General features: G+C 46.6%; 3 protein-coding genes across 10 annotated transcripts; 1 reads left to right on the top strand and 2 right to left on the bottom strand.

Moving 5' to 3' along the window:
• Positions 1–46: 46 nt before the first annotated feature.
• LOC105184809 (RRP12-like protein) lies at positions 47–5246 on the bottom strand. Of its 2 annotated transcripts, XM_011143851.3 has the most exons (7): positions 5208–5224; positions 5000–5131; positions 1399–4862; positions 887–1066; positions 686–802; positions 424–583; positions 47–296 (listed from the first exon to the last, which is right to left on the bottom strand). In XM_011143851.3, exons 3-7 carry the CDS (start codon positions 4730–4732, stop codon positions 200–202), a joined length of 3888 nt encoding a protein of 1295 aa, XP_011142153.1. In that variant the 5' UTR covers positions 4733–4862; positions 5000–5131; positions 5208–5224; the 3' UTR covers positions 47–199. The 2 variants fall into 2 exon arrangements, with proteins under 2 accessions (XP_011142153.1, XP_011142152.1); XM_011143850.3 differs by lacking the exon at positions 5000–5131 and having other exon boundaries at positions 5177–5246.
• Positions 5247–6466: 1220 nt separating this feature from the next.
• LOC105184812 (glucose dehydrogenase [FAD, quinone]) lies at positions 6467–11996 on the top strand. Of its 4 annotated transcripts, XM_025307967.1 has the most exons (7): positions 6467–6646; positions 7331–7503; positions 8474–9263; positions 9442–9797; positions 10249–10617; positions 10966–11324; positions 11598–11996. In XM_025307967.1, exons 3-7 carry the CDS (start codon positions 8680–8682, stop codon positions 11949–11951), a joined length of 2022 nt encoding a protein of 673 aa, XP_025163752.1. In that variant the 5' UTR covers positions 6467–6646; positions 7331–7503; positions 8474–8679; the 3' UTR covers positions 11952–11996. The 4 variants fall into 4 exon arrangements, with proteins under 4 accessions (XP_025163752.1, XP_025163763.1, XP_011142159.1 ...); XM_025307978.1 differs by lacking the exon at positions 6467–6646 and having other exon boundaries at positions 6717–7503; positions 11014–11324; XM_011143857.3 differs by lacking the exon at positions 6467–6646 and having other exon boundaries at positions 6720–7503.
• Positions 11997–12335: 339 nt separating this feature from the next.
• On the bottom strand, positions 12336–21212 carry LOC105184811 (prion-like-(Q/N-rich) domain-bearing protein 25). 4 transcript variants are annotated; one of them, XM_025307997.1, is made up of 9 exons: positions 20376–21212; positions 17234–17679; positions 16298–16426; positions 14486–14626; positions 13903–14031; positions 13496–13759; positions 13176–13271; positions 13014–13085; positions 12336–12787 (listed from the first exon to the last, which is right to left on the bottom strand). In XM_025307997.1, the coding sequence occupies exons 2-9, from the start codon at positions 17352–17354 to the stop codon at positions 12711–12713; spliced, it is 1029 nt and encodes a 342-aa protein (XP_025163782.1). In that variant the 5' UTR covers positions 17355–17679; positions 20376–21212; the 3' UTR covers positions 12336–12710. The 4 variants fall into 4 exon arrangements, with proteins under 4 accessions (XP_025163782.1, XP_025163779.1, XP_011142155.1 ...); XM_025307994.1 differs by having other exon boundaries at positions 19988–21212; XM_011143853.3 differs by having other exon boundaries at positions 17234–19148; positions 19988–21212.
• Positions 21213–21227: the final 15 nt, after the last annotated feature.

Raw genomic sequence — 21227 nt, forward strand, 5'->3', positions numbered from 1 at the left:
GAGAAGGTTTACAAAAATATATCAATAGATACAAACAAAGTCTCAGTTCATATGAAATCAAACGTTATAATTTTCGTCGCTGCTAAATCTTATAATAAATTTATAATACAGCGTACAATATTGTAAGTTTATAATACATCTTATATAATATTATTAACAGTTGATTAAATTAATAATTTCTAGACCTATTTTCTGATTTCTAATCCTTTTTTCGTTTATTTTTCATTCCTATGCGCGCACCCTTCCTCGCTCCAGAAACGATACTTTGGAATTTGCCTGCATTCTTCTTCTTCTTTCTGTAAAATTAACGTTTCACTTGTTACATTGACAGAACATTAACACAAAATTAATAGCGTATTAATGTATTAATGTATTAATATACCACATAGATGTAATAAATTAATATAAAAGAAAAGTACTAACCTTCTATTCAATACGGCTCTCGTCAAAGGTAGATATGCGTAAGGATCTGGTTTGCCCTTCTTCTTGATATCTCCTCCGGCCTTTGTTGCACGATATTCCGAGCCAGCTACACTTTCTACTTTCTTCGTCTTCAACGGCCGATGAATACCCGATCCACCGGCTGATCAAAGATAAAAGTTCGAATGTAAAGATGGCATAACTAAATACGTATTGTTATGGAAATCGAGATGGGATATTTGGAAATTGGAAATAACAACATTACCTTTGTATCTCGACGTCGATTGACTCTTCATGCTAATCATATCCGAATCCATATCTTTATGCTTGCGTTTTCTGCTGGTGGTTTCCGTAGTTATCACCGATATATCATCCTTGTCATCTGGAAATGCGCAACGCGCGTTATATGAAATTCACATTGTTATTACGATACAATGCTGTAATAGAAGAAAATCATCTTTTTTACCATAATCATCTTCCGAATCGCATTGTGGGAAAGGAGTCTTCTTCTTTCTCTTGTCTTTCACATCATCGTCCTTCTCATTATCCTCTGTGATGATAAGGCGACCATCTGGTGCAGTCTTGAAGCCGTGATCCTTCTCTGTTTTGACCGGAACCTTCAGATTGGGCAATCCTGGTTGAGTAGCTAAAACGTGTAAAATCGAGTGTTAACGAGAAGAAAATTGTCAGCACGAAATTAACTGCTACCAACGAATAATTGAAATTAATTAATTGATTAATATTCCCTCTCACTCTTTATCTACTTTAGTCTCTAGGCGGAGAGTTAATTCATTAAACCTCAGTTTAATTGATCGAGGGCTGAACTGGAGGTAGCTATTAATTAAACTCGATCAATTAAACCGAGGCTTCATCTGCTTTCTGTGTCTTCTGTCTCCTTCCTATGTCTCTCTGAAATGAATTAATTGCAAGAGCAAGATCTATCGCGAAAAATAGTTTCTTGCCGACTTGTCTACCAACTTGTAATATTTCTCGCGGCCGCAGGATCGATGAGGTCGACTATGTTCTCCTCGTTCTCCTGGATCCACGCCTCCTTTCTCGATGTTCTTTTCTTATATTTCTTCGGTTCTTCGCTCTCGGTAGCCTCAAACTCCTCGTCGCTGTCGGCCAGTATCTCGTCGAAGCTCTTGGGCCGCCTCTTCGCGTTGAATTCGGTATCGTTGTCGTTCTCCAGTTGCTTCGTCCTCTTCATCTCCCGGTTCTTCCGCTTCGCTTCCTCGATCTTGTTCATGTTCTTCAACCTCTTGTGCAGGATCACATCCGTGGCCGGCACCATGCTCGAGATCGTCCCAAAGCCGTACTTCCTCATCAGTTTGGTGAAGATGTCACGCATCTTCTGGCGGAAGTGCCGCTTGAAGTCTTCCTTCATCTCCGACAAGGCGGTGACTAATGTCGGCAATACCGGTGCCGTGATCGAAAATGGTATTACGCTGAGGTGCACCTTCACGTATGACAATGCGGATCCGACAGGTTCCCTCGGTAAACATGTTATGAGTTTACAGATTTGCCGCAAGTTCCAGTCAACCACCGTCGCATCCAAAGAACCGCTGTGATGATAAGTGATGGAGGCTAAGGCCAACAGAGCAGCGGTGTAGTGCAGCTCTGAGCTGCAGAAATCGGATATCAGCATTCTCATGTACTTCATCAGGTATTGCGGTTTATCGAGGAACTTCTCGTAGATGACGTTGAGCAACTGATACGCCGAGTTGCGGCATCTCTCATTGATGTCCTTGACGCTCAGCACGGCTTCCGGGAAAATAAGTCTCAGGAAGTTACTGTTTTCCAGCTGCGGATGCTGCTTGACGAAGTACATCAGGCACTTGAGTCGCGATGCCCTGCTCGTGTCTTTCACGCTAGGCGCCGAGGATATCAGCAGCTTCCGTATCTCATGTCTGTGCTCCTGAAGGAAATTCTGGCACACCTCCTTGTCGCTTCCGCATACCTCCTCCAGGAAACGATAGGCCTTCTTCTGTTCTTTCCGCTTGGTAACATCCTTGAGGAGCGGCATGCATATCTCGTAGTACCTGGTCAACTTGTCGATGTCCGTATAGCCGATCAGCACTCTGATCAGGTCGTAGATGCTCTCCTTGAAGAAGTTGTCAGCGTCCGGCTTGTCGAGGTTGGCGAATGCACGGTCAAACAGCTCGTTCGCTAGCTCCTTACTCGCGATCGTCAAGTAAGTCTTGATGGTATCGAAAGCGGCGAGACGTTGACCTTCCTCGTCTGTCCCGCATGGTTTTGTGGTGTATAGGTTGAAGAGTATTGGCAGGTAATTCTTGGCGAAGCGCGTGAGCTCGGCGGTGTCGGCTGCATTCTCACTCAGTGTCGCCTTGACGATCAGCTTCCTCAGAGCCGACAACACAGGTAGCCTGAGTTCCTTCCGCTCGTTGATGGTCTTACCCAGCTTTTGGGCGATGTTCTTAAAGTTGTCCTTCACGTCGCTGGCATCGCTGCATATACTCGGCAAGATCGACCAAATCTGCGGCACCAGGAACTCGTACGTCTTGCCGTTGATCGGCTCCTTCTTCACCTTCTGCTCGCATATCTGAACAATCGGCAAGAGAACGTCGGTGAAGAAAGAGATAGAGCCGCACGTGATACAATCCTTCAGTAATGGGATCAGCCAACCCCGCTTTAAGTTGATCGTGCTGCTGTCAACCTGCAGAGGCAACACCTTCAACACCACATCCGGGCCCATCATTCTGATCGCCGCCCCGATCGCGTACTCCACGTCGCTGTTGTGCGTGAAGTTGTAAGAATCTCGCAGCTCTCCCAATGACTGCATAATATTCAAGAGTCCTTGCAGCTTCGACCTGCCGGTTATCTGGAAGAGCAAGGCTATAAGATGAAGAACATGGTACCAGGCTTCGAGGTATTGATAGCTCAGTGTCTTGTGCATCTGCGAGATGATCTGGTGCAGAGTGGACTCGTATTCCCGGATCCGTTCTTCGTTCTCGCAGAGCGGCGCCACGCACTCCTGCAGAATCGTCTTGATGGTGTGCGACGTGCTGGATATAACGTCCGTTTTGTCGGACAGCCAAAGCTCGATGCACTTCTCCAGCATGCGAGGCACTACAGCTGCGCACAGGCTCAACGAGGTATGCGCCAAGTTGCAGTGGGCCTCCTGCATCACCGCTAACCACGCCAATGTCGGCTGCGTGTCGCTCGCTGGCGGCTGGTAGTCGTACAGGGCGGTGATAATCTGCCCATTCCTCTGCGAAGGTAACGTCGCTTCCGACGGCCTCGAGATGAAGAGGCCGTGCAGAGTCTGCAGGCAGCACGACGTGATCAGCACGTTCTTCAGTGTCATGATCCGCAGGAGACATTCACAGATAGTCTTTACTTGCGATTTCGGCAGCTGATGTAGCACGTCCTTCAGTAACGTGAGAGTGTGCAAGACCGTGGTGACGCCGCCGGGCTCGCAGGCTACGTTCAGCTGCGTGATGCAATGCGTTGCTACAAACGCCGCAGCCGGATGATGAGTTGGAGGCTTCTCGCTCTTCATGATGTCGCTACCTTTTAGCACTGCACATATCCCATGCTGGGCAGATTTGCGCACCTTCGGTTTCGCGTGAATGGTGAAGGAGAGCACCGCACCCAATACCTGCATCGTTGATGAGTCCGCCCAGACAGCGGCCTCCTGTGCTCTCAGCAACACTGAGAGGCAACTTATGCAGTGCCGTACGATGAGGAAGTTCTCAGTGTCTACATACTTTGTGAGAATCTGCAGCAGAGCCTGACTGGTGGCGCCGAACTGTAGATTCAGTACATTCTTTGGCACAGTCTTGAGACCCATTCCTAGCAGAGACACTGTCGCAGCCATAGTGGTATCATCCTCTATTGTGTCCAAAGTAGTCATCAGTGTAGCAAAATACTCCGTAGAAGTCTCTTTACCTCCGTTCTGCTTGATGACTTCTGTGACTGCTGACAGCACTGCCAACATCTCCTTGTGCAACATTGAGCTGGACTGAAAGTGACTGAGGAATCTGCTGAAGGAGATGTTGGAGCAATTACTGTAGTTACTGGCAAAAGTGTCGAAAGTCTGCACTGTGCTCTCTGTTTGATCGTCATCGATGTCAAGCTTGGCTATCTGTGGCTCGATATCTTGGATGGCATCATGTTTTTGCAGATCTTCCTTTGTGATACCTGGCGTACCACTCGGAAGATCCTTGAAGAACATGCACGTGGCCTGTTTGCGGTGTTTCATAATCCCTGGATTGGAGCTCGAACTCTGACCCTTCGCCCATCGTTTTGCTTTCTTCCTACTGGCTAAACGTGGCCCTAGTTTACCCATCTTCTCCGAATTGTGCAATAAGTTTCTAAGTCGTCAACTCGTTAATCCGTAGACGTACAATCCTTGATGTGGCAGCAGTTTAGATTATTTTGTTTCAGGTTCCTTGAGATAAAGACAATGTCTTCTCAACCTACAAAGGTGTTGAAATCTATTTAAAATTATTTTATATAACTATTAACCTTATCATAGTCTTAACTTTTTTTTATTTGTTTAATGTTATTCTTGTACTAGTCTCTTTTAATATTTGCTCCACGAGCTTGATAAAACCTTATTCCTAACGCTACACGTTTGTTCCTCTCAGTTGAACTAGTGCTGCAATGAAACTTTGCTCTTTTTCTCTCCAACACAAGTTTATGTGTACTTGTTTCACTCTAACGGCAAAAAGCGTATCTAGTTCAGCTAAAAAGGGCAAATTATCATTATTTTTCGATATCTTGCACTAACCTCTCTAACCTCTCACCGGGAACGTTAATACCTTATTATGCGAGATTCAGCGAGATTATGATCACACTTGCCACGTGTGACGAGCAATGAAGATACAGAAACAAATGGTAAAACTGTTAGATTTCGAGTATATGGCGCCATCTAATGTCAATGAGCAGTAGTTGAGTGTCGAGTTAGAAAAGCAACTGACACGAATCTTAGGCCGGTATTCAATTTGGGAAAATAATTTTGGGTACAAAATATCATCTTGTATCATATATTTATATGATATTAATCGTATATAATCTTCATGATATTAACCATGAACAATCTCAATTCTTATTTTTTTGCACATGTTAATTCTTTTCGGAACGAAAATAAGATACAAGTCCCGAACGCACGGCGTCCCGTCGCCACCTAGTACGCCCTCCTTCTTTCATAGTGGCAACAGAGAGGAACCTGAAAGCGGCCGTGTTGGCCGCTTGACAAGCATGATCTTGCATATTGTTATGGAGGATTCACACTGCGTCCGAGGTCTCCGACGTACGACGTCCGACATCCAATAGGAGAACAGCTTTCTAATAGAGAATTCAATTCTCCATTGGGGAAAAACGAAAAAAACTATGTGGATGTGGATGTGGATGCGAATATAGAGAAACGCAGAAAAGCGCAACAAAACGCAGAGAAACGCTGAAGAACGCAGGAAAATATAGAAAAACAATGAGTAACGCAAAAAGACGAAAAAAACGATGTGGATGTGGATGTGGATGTGAACATTTCAGCAAGGCAGAAACGAATGTCACAACAAGCTTCAGAATGTAAATAAAATAATAAGTAAATAAATGAATCGAGTGTCATCATATTTTACAGTGTACTCGATTATTCATACGCAATTGTTATTAACATCAGATATCTGCAATTCTATGTAGATACAGCGTATCGAGTGCGCTTCTGCATTGCGTAACTTTGTTATCTTCTCCGTGCAAATGCAGATACACCCATGTAGGAGATACAGCATTTCGTAATTGCTTATGTGGGTCACGCGACTGCTTTCTTTGCGCTTTATATGTCCTTTTGGCGTTTTTCGCGTTCCCAAAGTCACTTCCACGTAAAGTCGCACCAGTGGTGCGATTCTGTAACTCGTTATTGAAGTTAACGACACTTTCGTTATCGTTGCGCAGCTTTTCTACGGTATACAAAAGCTGCGCAACGATAACGAAAGTGTTGTTAACTCCAATAACGAGTTACAGAATCGCGGTACAGGTGTCGTAGACAAAGAGGACAGAATCGTTATCAACGATGGTACCCCAGACAGCACAATGTCCAAAACTGGGACATGAGACGTCTTTAAGACGTCTTTAAGACGACTTAAAGATGTCTTATTTTCAGACATCTTAAAGACGACTTAAAGATGTCTTAAAGACGTCTTATGTCCCAGTTTTGGACATATGTGCGGTTTGGGACATATTAGTGGCTTGCCGAAGAAAGAGTGTAAGCAGAGTTTCAGGACTCAGATTCGTTATTTATTCATTAGTATAATTATTACTTAGACTTTGCCGTGTACTCGTCGTGTCGATGCGACGACGTGTGCACTGTTCGGCGCATTGAGTTCAACCCCAACGAGTCCGATCTGTCTCGATTAGTACGCGTCTATCGAAAGTATCGCGTTTATGTTTGCGTTCGCGCGCGTGCGTGCGCTTCTACAAATTACGTTAATTATGTTAATCGGTATCGCAAAAGGAGAACTCGGACGTGCTCACACAGCCGCGCTACGTCGCTCGACATCAACATTGTTGTAATTGAGACGGATAACACGGCAATTTACGCGACAACACCTAGGAGAGTATGAGAATTCCGCGAGCCTTGTTGTTTTCCTTCACCCAATTTTGGCCGCGAGTAACGCGGACGGATGACTGAAGAAGAGTCCAGCTGGATTCTAGTGCTTGGCCGACTCTTGCGAAGTGTACACTCTCTTCTCTTTTTTCCAATCGGCATCGAGTCTCTTTCATTAACGAGCTGATGGGCGAGCGGAGAAACGCTTCTCGTTAACTTCGAACGTGCACGATCGTCTCGCTCGAATTGCCTCCGATCTGAGTCCTCCGATTGAGGGAAAAAAGAAGAAAAGGTGAACAAATTCAAGCATTGCTCCGGGTTAACGTAATATAAAAATTACAGCCGGTTCGTGGAAGTGCAAGATGTTCAGAGGAGAAAACGCGCGGAAGGAGATCTACTCTGTCGAGGAGAAGCTCCTGCATGGTCGTTGAGAAGCTCCTGGGGACAAAACGTTCGGAGAAAAGCGACGATAGTCGAGCTATTAAGAAGCGACGAGCACGAGGAACGACCGACAAGTACGTCATCTTCGAATCGCTTCTGAAAAGGAAGAGAGAGGGAGAGAACAAAATAAGGATAAATTTCGGCGAAATCGTTGATGAGTTCTTCCTTCGTATCGTTACGCGAGTTCGAGCCGCAAGAAAAGAAGCGCATTGGCATTCCAAGCGGGTTTCTACTCTCGATTAACATTCTCAATTCGTGTAACTTGCGTCACGCAGCCATGATCTTAAGGACGCAGAGCAGACAGAAGACCGCAGCAGCTGACGTTCTCGCGGTACTTCGATGCCATTAAGATTCCAGTCTTTTCTATGCACAATCTCTCGACAGCCGTCGCGCTCGATCGTATTTAACACTGCGGAATCGGCGAGATGCCGCTGGCAGAACGCATCTCGGCCGACGGTTTTCTTCGACGGTGAGAAGCAGCGAGCTTGTGAAGGAAACGTGTAAACGCGCTAAAGTTCGATCGTAGAGAAACGATCTCCCGCTCGAAAATCACACGATACTGCGATTACGAGTGTCGCAATTATCACGCGTTGCTACATCGCAGTTCTGTTCAACAATGTGATCCGATAGAAACGAGTCCCGCGGATGAGCAAGCGCGTAAATGTCACGGCGAACGTACTGCAGTGAGCGCGAATTGTAACCGCATCTCGTGATCCGGAAGATGACATCGCTAAGCAATATTCGAAAATCGATTTAGGATGAGGGCGAAATTGCGCAGCTGAAATGTTGCATCGCATACGTTGCGTATCTCATTCGATGCAACGATTTTTGCAAACGAATAATATTCGGCGTTAACAATTTCGCCAGCATGTTGAAAACCGTGACAACAAATCTGACAGTAATATCTCGATCTCGATATCGTAAGTGCTCAAAGTGCTGCTTTTTTATTTCAAAATTATTCCGACGGCGAAATGAGCTTAATCGTCTCAGATAGTCATCGGTCTGTCAATCGCGATCGATGTCAAGGCGTTATTCTTTCCACAGAAAGATTTCATCAAGAGGCTTTTGCGCAAGATCGAGTATATGTGAGGAACTCGCGCCGAAACTAAACGGAGTCTGATTCCTGCCTACGTACGAGGCGCAGCAGCAGGAGCGGGAAGAGGAGAAGGGGAAGGAGAAGGATTCCTCAAAGAGGAATCAGCGCGAGATTTGTCTGTCGCGAGACCGCTTTAGGAGTGCTCGTCCACGCGATGCTGAGGTCCTGGCCGACGATTTTATTGCTGAGTTGCGCCGCCGGCACGATTGTGCCGCCGGCCGTCCTCGAGACGATGCGCCACTTCTTCCCGGGTTTCCCAGCAGCGCCGAAGGACCCGCTGCAGGACGAAGACGCGGTCACCGGACAGCGCTACGACTTCGTCGTGATCGGCGCCGGCTCGGCTGGTTCGGTGATCGCGAATCGCTTAACCGAAAATCCTGACTGGAAGGTGCTGCTACTTGAGGCAGGAGACGACGAGACCTTCTTCACAGATATACCGTTCCTGGCGCCGGCCCTGCACGTCACGCACTATAGCAGGATCTACAAGAGCGAGCCGCGGCCGCAGGACTCTCACGGTCGCCACGGTTATTGCCTGTCGATGGTCGACGGCCGCTGCAACATGATGTCCGGTAAAGCGGTTGGCGGCACCTCGGTGGTGAACTTCATGATCTACTCGAGAGGCGCGCCGGCCGACTACGACGGCTGGCAGGCGCTCGGCAATCCTGGTTGGAGCTACAAGGACGTGTTGCCATACTTCATCAAGTCCGAGAAGTGCAAGCTAGTTGATCGGGATGTCAGGTACATGTTACGTTTAAGGTAACTCTTGGGATTGCAAACCTTGTTTGTTCGATCATTCGATCTGTCTTCATCTAATTTCACGTTCGTTTGTTTGACTGATTCAGTCATTTCACTTGGTCTCAATTGTCTTCTTCTTATCCCGCGCGCTTCGCTACCTTTCTTTTCCTCTTTTCATTAGGTATCACGGATATAACGGATATTTGGACGTCACCACTCCTCCTTATGCTACTCCTTTGAAGGACTATTTCCTGAAGGCCGGCCAAGAGCTCGGATACGACATAGTGGATTACAATAGCGACAAACTTATGGGCTTCTCAAGCGTGCAAACGAATATGCGGAACGGCCACAGATTTAGCGCCTCCAAAGCCTTCCTCAGGCCAATTTATGGCAGACCGAACTTTTATCTGTCCAAGTTTTCGACCGTGACGAAAATTAAGATCGATCCGAGAACGAAGGCAGCCGTGGGCGTTCAGTTCGTGAGGAACCGCAAAACTTATTACGTCTCCGCTACTAAAGAAGTCATACTCAGTGCAGGTATGCGTTCATATGGCACCGTTAGACGTTGAAAGTGCAACTTAAAGAGATTCAATGAATTTATCGCTGAGGCTATTGGCGATTGCGTTAACATACGGTTGAGTACAACGGGTTGCATGCTCGCTTCGCCGCAGGTACGTATGCGCTCGCACGCGGAATCGGACTCGGCATGGACTCGGAGTTTGTAAGACGATCTGCAGATTTTTTTATTGCGAGGAATGATGTCAAGGAAGCGAGTAGACAATTCGTCATACTCATGTTGATGCAACGCGCTGTACATGTAAATTAATTTAAGAAAACATTCAGCTTAAAAACATGTTTCAAAGAACGCATCGCGGCGAGCCCTGCCTGATGTATTATTTATGAGTGAAAAATACAAAATGACTTCGAAATTATATGCAATTACGCTCGCGAATACTGACAACTGACCACTGCCATTCTGATCGCGCAGGTACTTTAAATTCGCCGAAGATACTGATGCTCTCAGGAGTTGGCCCGAGGGATCATCTGACTTCCTTGGGCATCAACGTGATCGAGGATCTTCCCGTGGGGTTTAATTTACAGGATCATGTGAGCATGACAGCCCTAACGTTTCTAGTCAACGACAGCGTGACGATCACGGAATCACGTTTAAGTACTAATCCGGCGAATCTTATACAATACCTGATGGACGGAACAGGTCCGTTGACGATACCCGGCGGTGCAGAAGCATTAGCGTTTATTAATACCAAGGCCAGCGGTCCGAAAAACACGCAGAAGGGAAAGTTAAAGCCAAAGTACATCTCGCGTCTAAACACACCGAAAAGTAGCGAACAGCCTGGTGAGAACATTTTATCTCGAGAGCGGCACAGTCGATCATTGCAGAAAGTCGTTAAAATTATTACAACATGATTAAAAAGAAATCAACGTGTCAGGATAAAGGAAGTGCACAGATCGTGTTTTGAGAAATGCAATGCCTGATAATGAGAATTAATGGGAAACATTCAAGAAAACTTTTTGCCAAATGTGACGCCTATGAATAAAGATTAATGAAAAAGATTAATGACAATTTTTACATAACGTTTATTGGCCGACGAATATATTTCTTTCCGCAATGATCGAATCTCGTCTATTGCATAAAATCACTTCTTAAGGCTCATTGCGAATTAAACAATTACTTCTCTCACAGCCCGAGCACCCTCCGATGTGACTTCCATCACTGTCAATTCCTTCGCAGCTGATGCGAGCAAATCGGGAACGGAGGACGATCGGCCCGATATAGAGCTAATATCGTGCTCCAGCTCAATGACTGGCGACATTTCCGGGAGCTTCCGCGGTCTCCTCGGATTAACAGACGAATTTTACAAGGAGGTTTTCAGCGGTTACGAGGGCTCCGACGCTTTCACGATCGTGCCGGTGCTCCTGCAGCCGAAAAGCCGCGGTAGACTCACCCTGAGAAGCTCTGATCCGTCTCACTGGCCAGTTGTGGACATCAATTATTACGATCACGAAGACGATCTGAACACGATGGTGCGGGGTATAAAGAAGGTAGTCCTGTTGGACATCTTACAGTTTCTCCGACTTATTATTTGTTATTCATTTACTGCTAGGAGAAGATCTTTGCGAGCTTCTTCGAAAAAAATCGCATCATTATTCGTAGCCCTTTTTTCCTAATTTGTCCGATTATCTTTGGAATGTTGATGTTGAAATTAGGATTGTACGAATTATGGGTGCTCAAAATGATTTTTTTTTAGCTGCGAGTCACCGAGCGAGATTATGATGAATACAGCAATGATAATGATTAGTTGAATCACGTTGCAGGCGATCGAGGTGGCTTCCACGAGGGCGCTGAGACGTTTTAACGCCACTTTACTGCCGGTACCGTTTCCGGGATGCAGGCGCGTCACATTCAACAGCGACGCGTACTGGGCTTGTGTGGCGCGTCACGTGAGCACGAGTCTGGGTCACTTCGTCGGCACGTGTAAAATGGGGCTGAGGCAGGACTCGGGCGTGGTGGATCACAGGTTACGAGTGCACGGCATCAGCGGTCTCAGAGTCGTGGACACCAGCGTGATGCCAACGATAATCACCGGTCACACGAACGCACCGGCGTATATGATCGCCGAGAAGGCTAGCGACATGATCAAAGATGACTGGAAACGCATCGTCTCTTGAAACGCAGCCGAAACTGCTCCCAACGCTCGATAGAACTTCGATTAATCCTAAGGAAAACGCTATGTACATATGTACAGGATGGAAGTGCGATGTGTGTATATATATATTATTTATAGAACACAGCAGTGGAATGATGTGTCATCGTGTTGCACAACGATGTACGGAGATTGAATGATGATTAGCTCGCGTGTATCCTAGTCAGTGACTGATCGCAATCAGCATGCACTTTGTTACGTTGTACATAAAACTGTGCCAATAATGATATGCTAGTATCAACGACGATATCACACGATCAAGTGTACGCTCGTTTGCGAAACGGTTTGCACACATCCTTCCGATGAAGTCAACGTCTAGGGATTAATAAAAAAAATAGTTCTCTCTCGTCACAGAGTATCGGCTACCTTCCAAACTGCATCGAAAAAAAGTGCTCAAACTGTCTCGAAATCAAGTGTACGCGTGTCGATTTTAACAGGCACGCTGTTCCCTCCACTCGAGGAAAAAGCGTCGATTCTCTTTGGCTGCCTTAGTCGCTAGTTAAGATGTCCAATCCGCATTAGTCAAGCGCGAGTTGTTTCGATGAATACCACACGAGAGACACACACGTGTGTTTCTGTAACGGATAAATTATTAGAACTGCGATCGTTTGGGCGAAATTAAATAATTACTAGATACTAAATTAACAAGTCAGGATGTGCTCGCCGGCTATCCTTTTTCTTTTTTGTTTCTTTTTTGCTCTCGAACGAGTCGACTCGTTACTCTTCAGCCTGAACCTGCGAGGAAGTTCGCGACGAGGGCGACGATAGGAAGCATTTCGTACGTTTGCCATCTTGTTGCGCCTGTCGAGATATCAGAATTTCGCGATTGAATTGCAACGGATGAGATTAACAATAAAGCCCGTATCAGACTATGGATTGGGATTGAGATTGGATTGAAATTTGACCAATTGGAAAAAAGAAAATAATCTCAAACATAGTAAACTTAGCGCTGATTGGTTAAATTTCAATCCAATACTCAATCCCAGTCCGTAGTTTGATACGAACTTTAGAGAACGTAGATATTTACCATTGTCGCTGAATTGGACGCAATCATGCAGCTCCTCCATCAGCGTGTAGCCTTCGCTACAAGCGCAAAAACCTGCGAGCAAACAGTATCGCATTGTTTGAACACCGCCGGGCAATAAGCCGCGCAATTTGCCGTGAGTGTATCTACAAAATGTTGCCCTACCGTTCACGCAATCCACTTTCGACTTCCCGGTCGAATTAGAGTTCCTGTAACTACCAGTGATACAGTGATGATGAGTCTCGCAATAGCCGCCCAATTCTGCAACGCGACATTCTCATTTAATGTCTGGCATTTATATCGAACGAGTGAAAAAATTTTAGTACACTGTGATATAAAGTTAGGAAAAATTGAACAATTCAATTAAGAGAATGTAGTGAAAAATTAACGCTCAACTCCACGCAAATCTGCCTGAGAGATCGAACCGAATTTTTTGACTTCGTGTATTTCGACAATGCTGAATCAGAAATCACTCGAGTACTCACCGACATCGACGTAGCATTGAAAGCCGCGTCTGTGGGAGCTCGCGACGCAATCGCACGTGTTGTTCGCGCCGCATTGGCTGTATTTGAGGAACAGCTGACACTGAGACTGCTGCTGGCACTGTTGCCCGATCCTGGAGGCGGCTCTTAGACATCGCTGACCATCCTCGGCTAACACGTAGTCGATTTTGCAGTCGCATTTGTTCCGTATGCACTTGGAATTTTCCACGATGCATTCGTAGTCGCGGTGGCAACGATCGCCCAACTCTGAAAGCGTGGATGTATGCATCAGTGCTTTCGGTAAAAACTGTCTCTGTTTCTACACACAGCCTTTTTCTAAATTTAACTTTCCTTTTTCGAAATTAAAACATTGTCTTGATCTCTTCAACGAGACCGCGTTAAACGCTTACCGGCATTCGGCAGACAGCTGCTGTTGTCAGGACTCGAATGGTAGCGCAGATCGCACGTGCAGAAACCGTAGTCGCAGAAAGTGTTCTCCATATAGCAATTGCGATGCGATAGACAGCGCTTCCCCAGGCCTGATTAAACACAGGATAAAATTACGATTAATGAAAGTCGAGACTGGAGCGCGTCTGTTAGTTCTCAGTTCAAGCGATGTCTCTCCCGCTCTCATGAGAAAGACGCTTATGTGCGTACAAATCGTCGTGACATTGTCGTTGAAAACGACATTCACATGCGATAGAGATAGAATAATGATAGAGAGAGAGAGAGAGAGAGAGAGAGAGAGAGAGAGAAGAAGCTGTGTGTTGTACTATTAGTACTCATTGTACGAATAATTCTGCTGTAACTTTCCTCAGCACGAACAAGTTCGCCGAGCGAACTTTCCGCGTGTCGTGCCTCTCTACTCATTATGTTACTTATCACCCCGTGATATTTATTTCGCCCATAAATATGCATAATGGTGGGGTCTCGGTCAGCCCAGCTCGCGCGGCTTGGGATATTTCTCAGGGGAGAGAACGCCATGGCACTCACCGACCGACTCGTAGCACCTTCCCTCGACGAAGTGGGAGCCGTGGGCGCATTGACAAGTGCTTTCCTGGCATTCCGACTGAGGTGTAAATGTAAATTGACACTGAATATCCTCCTCACACAGATCGCCGATGGAGGTGGCCACTGTTGAGAATGCGTTTCCTTAATCAGTCGCTGTAATCGCCCTAATTTGACTCGCTCGTTACTCCCTAAATTTGTCGGAGCGAAATTTCCCGCTCAGAACGAGCGAGATTTCACCCGAAGAGATGACGAAATTATCCCACCACTCGGAATCGTGAGAGTGAATATTCAACTAAAACTTCTTCTGTGTGGTGGATTCTTCATCCTTATGAGTAGAGTTTCCAATCCCGGATACAATTTAGGATCCCGGAATTTCGGGATTTTTTGGATTCCATCTCGGGATCCCGGGACTAGTCCCGGGATCATATGTATGTAAAGAAAGAAACACGGAATATTTACAAATAATAGAATTATTTTATTTATAGAACGTTCATAGACTTTTATGAACATTATGACAAACAAAAAATAAAATTTCAGTAAAAATGAAAGCAACTTATATTAATGATTGCACAAAAACCGTTACAATTAAAAATTAAAGTTTTTGTAATAAAAATAAAAATAATGATTTCTTCTTTTTCACATTTGAAAAAGCGACTTTAAAAATAATAAAACATAAATTTTGTTAAAAAAATATCTGATCCCGGATTCGAGTCTGTGTTGCGCCAGTTTATCCGCGAAATTTAAAATAGAAAATTCCCTTAATATTTAAAACAAATAAAAATAATACATGGAATTAAATTTAAAATATAAATACACATTTCTCTAGCAAATGCTCTAAAACATCAGTAATAAGTAATTATTAAAGTAAAATTTTTGTAAAACGTAAGTATTATATAGACACTAAGCATTAAATTTCGAAATCCCGGGATTTGTGATGTTGAATCCCGAGTATTTTCGGGACCAAACATTTGGTCGGGATCCCGGGATCCCGGGATTGGAAACTCTACTTATGAGTAAGCGTTTCGCTCGGTCGCGATGAATTTATCTCGGCGAACGAAAAAGTTTTTTTTTTTACGAGCGAGGAAAGTTAACTCGAATTCGAGTGATTCAGCTGTCACTTTTTCTTCGGATGGAACTTTGCTCAGAGAAATTCAGAGAGTAATTCGTATTCTCTTTAAATGCGCGTACCTTCACGTTCGATTTCTAATAAATCTAGCTCTAATAGATTTTCTATTAATTAATTAATTTAATAAACAACTAATGTCAGATTTCAACTAATCCGCGTGCCGAAGACACCTAACGGACGAGCGACGTACAGTACACGATTCTCGATTTCAACGGTAAAATCTAGGGAGGAAGGGGGAGGGGGGAATTTCACGCTTTTCCACAATTTGACGGAGCCGACGATTATACGCGCGAGTGATTACGCGTCGAGCGAGTTGTATCTAAGGACGGATTCACGCGTTCTACCTCATTCATAGAAATTATTCATGATCTCTGTCGGCTCAACGAGCACAACGAACGACACGCTCCAGGTGAGACGGGATCGTGAGAAAGGAGCGGATAGGAACAGGGATGAACGGGAGTATCTCCGTGGAATCTCGTTTTCCGAGGTCGATGACATCGCTGCCGAATTGTGCGCCTGCTATATGTATATCTCTCTGAGGACTTTTCCAGCGTCGCCGCCGCTGTCTCGGGAACACGCACGTGCCTCTCGTCCGTGGGAAATTTAATCGATATATTAACACGTTACTCCCATGAAGTACACCGTGACGAAGGCGTGATGTGAAGTACCTCTCAAACATTTATAGACGTTGTCCCTCTCGAACGGGATGTGATTCTCTTTGCATGAGCAGGTCTGCTGATTCCGGCAGTACGCGTTCGCTATGCAATCGACGTCGTACTGACACTGCGCGAAGGTCTCTGAAAAATATCCCTCGCATTTGTAACGTGAAACATCTCGTCCCCTCCGCTCGAATCTCCGAAGAGAACGAGAGCAGGAAATGAAAGTCGTTCGATGTAGAGAACAGGCGGTCAATTAGAGAGCGTTAGGAGGTAAACTTATACGGCAAATAGTGAAAATCAACGGCCGCTTATCAATACTTGACAAGCAGCCGGTACGAATATCGCGCTCGATATTTTTCCGGACATTCGAGAAAGAGACCAAGACATTCTTTTAAAATGTCCAAAGGAATCTCCGAGTTTGTCTGACTGTCTGAGGCTGTCATCGGCTCTTAATATTTCCCTTACACATTTCATTTCGGGGACATCGTTTTGGGATACTACAATATCTTGGGGATTTACAAATGTCCGCTGTTTTAAATTCTACAGATATCCTACGGGTATCCTTTTAGTTCCTTTTTAACTTTTTAACTTTTAGTTCCTTTTTAAAAATTTCTAATTTCTAAAACTTGTTACTAAAAGAGATATCCGTAGGAATATCTGCAGGATCTAAAATGGAGGATATTTGTATATCCCCAGGATATTGTTGTAGGACGTTCTTGTAGGATAACGTGTAGGATTGCGTCAGAGTCTCGTTTGAGAACCTGAACTTTGACATTCGACTTTTAACATCTGGAAAGCCGGAGGAGTCTCAATTTCGTCACCGATCTTTTCTTTCTTACAGATCTCCGACATTCTCAGACATCCTGTAGACATTTCACGAAGCGCCTTCTCGGGACGCCTCCGCGCCATCTTGGACGCGTTTTACCGCAATTCTGGCAATCTTACTATTACTGCGGTCGTTGCATCGCGACGAGTCCTGGTTGACGTAGGTGATCGTCGCGCAGACGGTAACGGGTACGAGGACGAGGAGCCCCGGGATGCCGCTTACCGTCCACGTCTTCGTCATCCTCGAGACGGCGGATGAACGCCGCGTCCGAAACGTTTCATCACCACCGGCCGACTTATTGTCATTTTCGGCCCCGGGGACGAGATCGGCCGGGCCGATCGCTCGAAGGTCGCCGCGTCACGATCGACGGTTCCGTTCGTGGCTCACGACGATGCTCTCATTGTTTCCACGCTCGTTGCGCAATCGCAAACAGGAACACGTACACCTTCGAACACGCTGTTATCGTTCAGCCGTATCCCGCGTCGCGGGATCACATCGGTTTCTTCGACGTGCACGACATCCCGACGTCTCCTCCGCGTCCGCCCGAGACGGAATCCTTCGAGTTCTACATCGGGATTTCGTCGACATTACATCTCAGCGAAATCTCAATTGTTACAATCGATTCTTTTAATTAATAAACTCTCGATTAAACGAACTTGGTTCACAAACTTATACTCAAGGCGGTCTCTTAAGCTCGTCTTAAGACGTGTTAGCCGTGCAGCTACTTAGGACCTTAAGATGAACTCAAGACAACTTCAGGTACAAGATCAAACTAAAAATGTTCCTCGAGATGTCCGAAAGCCATCTCTCGCTTCCGTCTTCCGGCTCTTCTTGTTCGAGGAATCTCATAAACTCGAATGTTCCAGTTCGAGGAGTTCGTTACCGCGCGTGCGAACGAGTTCGTCGCCATGGCACCGACTCGTTTGGTCGATCTCCAGCAGCGGAAGGTATCGAGTCGCCGGGGTCCCGTTGGGAGCAAACAGCGTATTGCCTACGTTAGATCCGAATATCGCGCATTCATCGGCGGTAATCGTCGCGCGTTCGCGCGACTAACAGATGTTAAACCGCTCGAGCGCCGGGCGGACCTCGATGGTCCCGTTTGACTTTGGTCAGGAATCAAGCGCGTGTGTCGACGCGCAGGACATGCAAATCGAATACTCGTGCACAACGTGCCGCTCCTTCGGCAAAGATTAATCGAGCGACTGATGGCTGCGCGAAGACGAGCGGCCAAGATTGACTCCTTCCGCTGCGGAAATCTTCCGCGGCCGCGACGGGTGGAACCTTCGATGGACCGATTCGATTTCAATTAAAAATATATAAAAACAATATATAGCCAGATATCTCTTGCGATCAAATGCGAGACAATTACGGACTCTTGACGAGGAAAATTTCTCATTTTCTCATTTTTTCCCTCGCTCAGCTTCCTAATTCTTTCCTCAAAATTCTCAAAACACCGCGCTAACGAAACTCCTCGTCTCATTCCATACCGCCGCGCTAAGCTTCCTGTTTACGCATCTGCGAGCACGGAGGAAAGCCGGATGAAAAAGCCAGGCACGATTTGAATAAATCTCCGAATCTCGCCGAGGACCTCTCGCCGGCGCGCGAAACCCGTGGGCGGCGTTCTCCGCTTCGGGATTTCAATGACGATCCCGTGAATGCCCGAAGGTCGATCGACGACGAGAGCGCGAGCTTAGCGCCCTGCGTTTCTATAGTTTCGATTCGTGTTGCGCAACACGGAGTACCTACATATATAACAGCAGAAGCCATTGTGTGATGTGCCAACAGGGCCGTACTTAGTTCTAAACTCGTTCACGCAATGCGCGCGTGACACACCTCGCCGAGCGGATCCTCTTAAGGCTGAACGGGCGAGTTACTCGCACGCGCGAGCTTCTCTGCGCGCGAGTCGAATCCGCCGAGCAAACTATGGCGCGATCTAAACTACGTCGTGGCCTCCGAGTTCCTCGGAGTGAAATTTCAGCCGAAGAGCGAAGAAGGACTCTCCACCTTCTTCCGTGTGAGGTTCCGCTCCGAGAACTTGAAAACGCGAGAGACCACGATGATCGATTTCTCGTGCGAGACGACGAGCAGCCTACACGAGAAATCGCTGAAATCGCGAAGGATAACTCAGAGGATAAAAGCAAACCCATTGATAACACTTAATGGCTTAGTGGCGCCTAACGGGACGCAATTAGCGGTGATAGATTTCGTAACGCGCGCGCGCGTGCATGTTTGCGTCGACCCGACGACGCCCGGCATTGTTATCTGCGCAGTAAGAGAGACTGTCTGTGCAACCGTACAGTTTCCGAGCTTCGTCGTCGAGTTCGAGGGCGGGTGTTGTAAAACACATTGTTAGATCGAAAGAACAGACGAGCGAAGGAAACACGGCCCCCCTTTGTTCCTTAATTATGAGCGGGTTCTTTCTGCTCCGACATTCACCTAACTGTGAGAACCAGGAGCGTAGATCCGGTCCCCACGACTAGCGGCGCGCGATCTTCTCCTTCGCTCTCCTTCGCGGGGGGAATCCTCGCCAGAGAGAGAGAGAGAGAGAGAGAGAGAGAGAGAGAGAGAGAGAGAGAGAGAAGGAGGGAAGATTACGGGAGAAAAGATTACTGGGTCATAAAAAAAGATACGCCGTCTGCGAAATATTCCGCGCTACGTGTCGCCGTGCGTGATCCTTCGCGTTGAGAATGAAGTGTCTCGACGAAGCGTCGCGAGAAATCTCATTTCAGCGCCCATATTCTTGAAAAATGTCGCCTACAATATTTCACGCTATGTCACTAGATATCACGATTCTCAGCCAATTAAATGGCCCCTTTGATGAAATATGGTGTACGATATTTTTCGCAAATTTTCGAGAATAAAGAATCTCTTACTTCAGCTTTCCGCGCGAGAAAAATCTCGTCGGTGGGAAAACTCGCGACAGGTCAATTTTGTTCAGCGCTCGTTTCGGCTGAAACGAGCTCGGCGAGGTGGATGCAACGAGCGCGACGAAACGTGATTTCTTGTGATTACGCGAAAGCGAGTATAGTTTTCACGCGCGCGTTTGTCAGTCCGCGTTCGACGTCGCGCCTGCGCGATTTTTCGTTCAACCGATGATTCCCGATGATCTCGAGCGAACGATCAATTCAACTCGCGCGCGCCTCTCCGGCTGCTTCTGCTGACACCTGCTCGCTCACGCTCGCTCGACATTGAATTTTGCGCGCGACGCACATGCGATTCATTCAGCCTCGGTCGCACCACCACACACACGATCCAACGAACTTCTCAAAAGATTTCTCTCCTCAGTCGCGTTTCTCACGGCGACAAATTCGCCGAACTCGTGAATTCGACTCGAGTTCGAGCTCAACGACGGAACACACTCGAATCTCCACACTCACGCCTGCCGAACGGATGCTCGCGCGAGCCGTGCGCGTCGGCGACTGCACTCCGCGCGGCAAAACACAGCGCGATTGACAGCACAACGGTTCGCAGCTCCCTCACCGCGGGGCTCCTCCTCGGCGAGCTCTTCGGCTCGCTCGCCATCTCATCGAGACGAGAATTACACGCCGAGTGCTTCTCTCAGGAATCGACGATGAAAAAGCGGACGGCAGGAAGGGGAGAGCCCGACGTTGTCCCGAAATTTAGGCGCTTGATACTCTTCGCTCTGAGAGTCTTCCTTATCCGCTCAGCGTCCGTTAACTCATAACTTTTTCCTCGATATTCCTTATTTATCGCCACGAACATCGCTGGAGGGTGACTGAGATGGTGCACAGGTGAAACGGGCATGTCGTAACGATGTGTCCTGTCTTTTGTAAGACGCTTTTTCAGCCGAATACGTCAGCTTGTTTACGCTATCGCTATGTGGTGTGGTCGTCGGTAAATTTTCTTCCGGCCGAAATCGCGCACATCGCGCGTTAGAATACTCGCTGGTTTTGAAAGTAGCCCGCAGTCGGGAATAAGCGACCCGAATACCGTGAAGAAGCCGTCGACAACGACAGCGATCACGCATATCGCCGACGGGAATACCGGTCTATCGCGTTGAACAATGATCGAAGAAGAAGGACAAATCGACCAATTCACACGACGATTCAAACAATCCAAACGACAATTAAGTATCCACGCTAATATGACATT

The sequence above is a fragment of the Harpegnathos saltator genome, unplaced genomic scaffold (assembly GCF_003227715.2).
Source record: "Harpegnathos saltator strain DR-91 unplaced genomic scaffold, Hsal_v8.6 scaffold1, whole genome shotgun sequence".
In the NCBI taxonomy this organism is placed as follows: Eukaryota; Metazoa; Arthropoda; class Insecta; order Hymenoptera; family Formicidae; genus Harpegnathos; species Harpegnathos saltator.

Excerpts from the sequence above, each read along its gene's own strand:
- LOC105184809 (XM_011143850.3), bottom strand. The coding sequence starts at position 4,732 with ATGGGTAAACTAGGGCCACGTTTAGCCAGTAGGAAGAAAGCAAAACGA. Across the intron at positions 1,067-1,398 it reads GGCCGCGAGAAATATTACAA|CTACTCAACCAGGATTGCCC; the intron begins GTTGGTAGACAA and ends TACACGTTTTAG. Across the intron at positions 297-423 it reads AGAGCCGTATTGAATAGAAG|AAAGAAGAAGAAGAATGCAG; the intron begins GTTAGTACTTTT and ends TTAATTTTACAG.
- LOC105184812 (XM_025307967.1), top strand. The coding sequence starts at position 8,680 with ATGCTGAGGTCCTGGCCGACGATTTTATTGCTGAGTTGCGCCGCCGGC. Across the intron at positions 9,264-9,441 it reads CTAGTTGATCGGGATGTCAG|GTATCACGGATATAACGGAT; the intron begins GTACATGTTACG and ends TCTTTTCATTAG. Across the intron at positions 10,618-10,965 it reads GAAAAGTAGCGAACAGCCTG|CCCGAGCACCCTCCGATGTG; the intron begins GTGAGAACATTT and ends CTTCTCTCACAG.
- LOC105184811 (XM_025307997.1), bottom strand. The coding sequence starts at position 17,354 with ATGACGAAGACGTGGACGGTAAGCGGCATCCCGGGGCTCCTCGTCCTC. Across the intron at positions 14,032-14,485 it reads AAGGTGCTACGAGTCGGTCG|GCCTGGGGAAGCGCTGTCTA; the intron begins GTGAGTGCCATG and ends GTGTTTAATCAG. Across the intron at positions 12,788-13,013 it reads CGTCCAATTCAGCGACAATG|GCGCAACAAGATGGCAAACG; the intron begins GTAAATATCTAC and ends ATATCTCGACAG.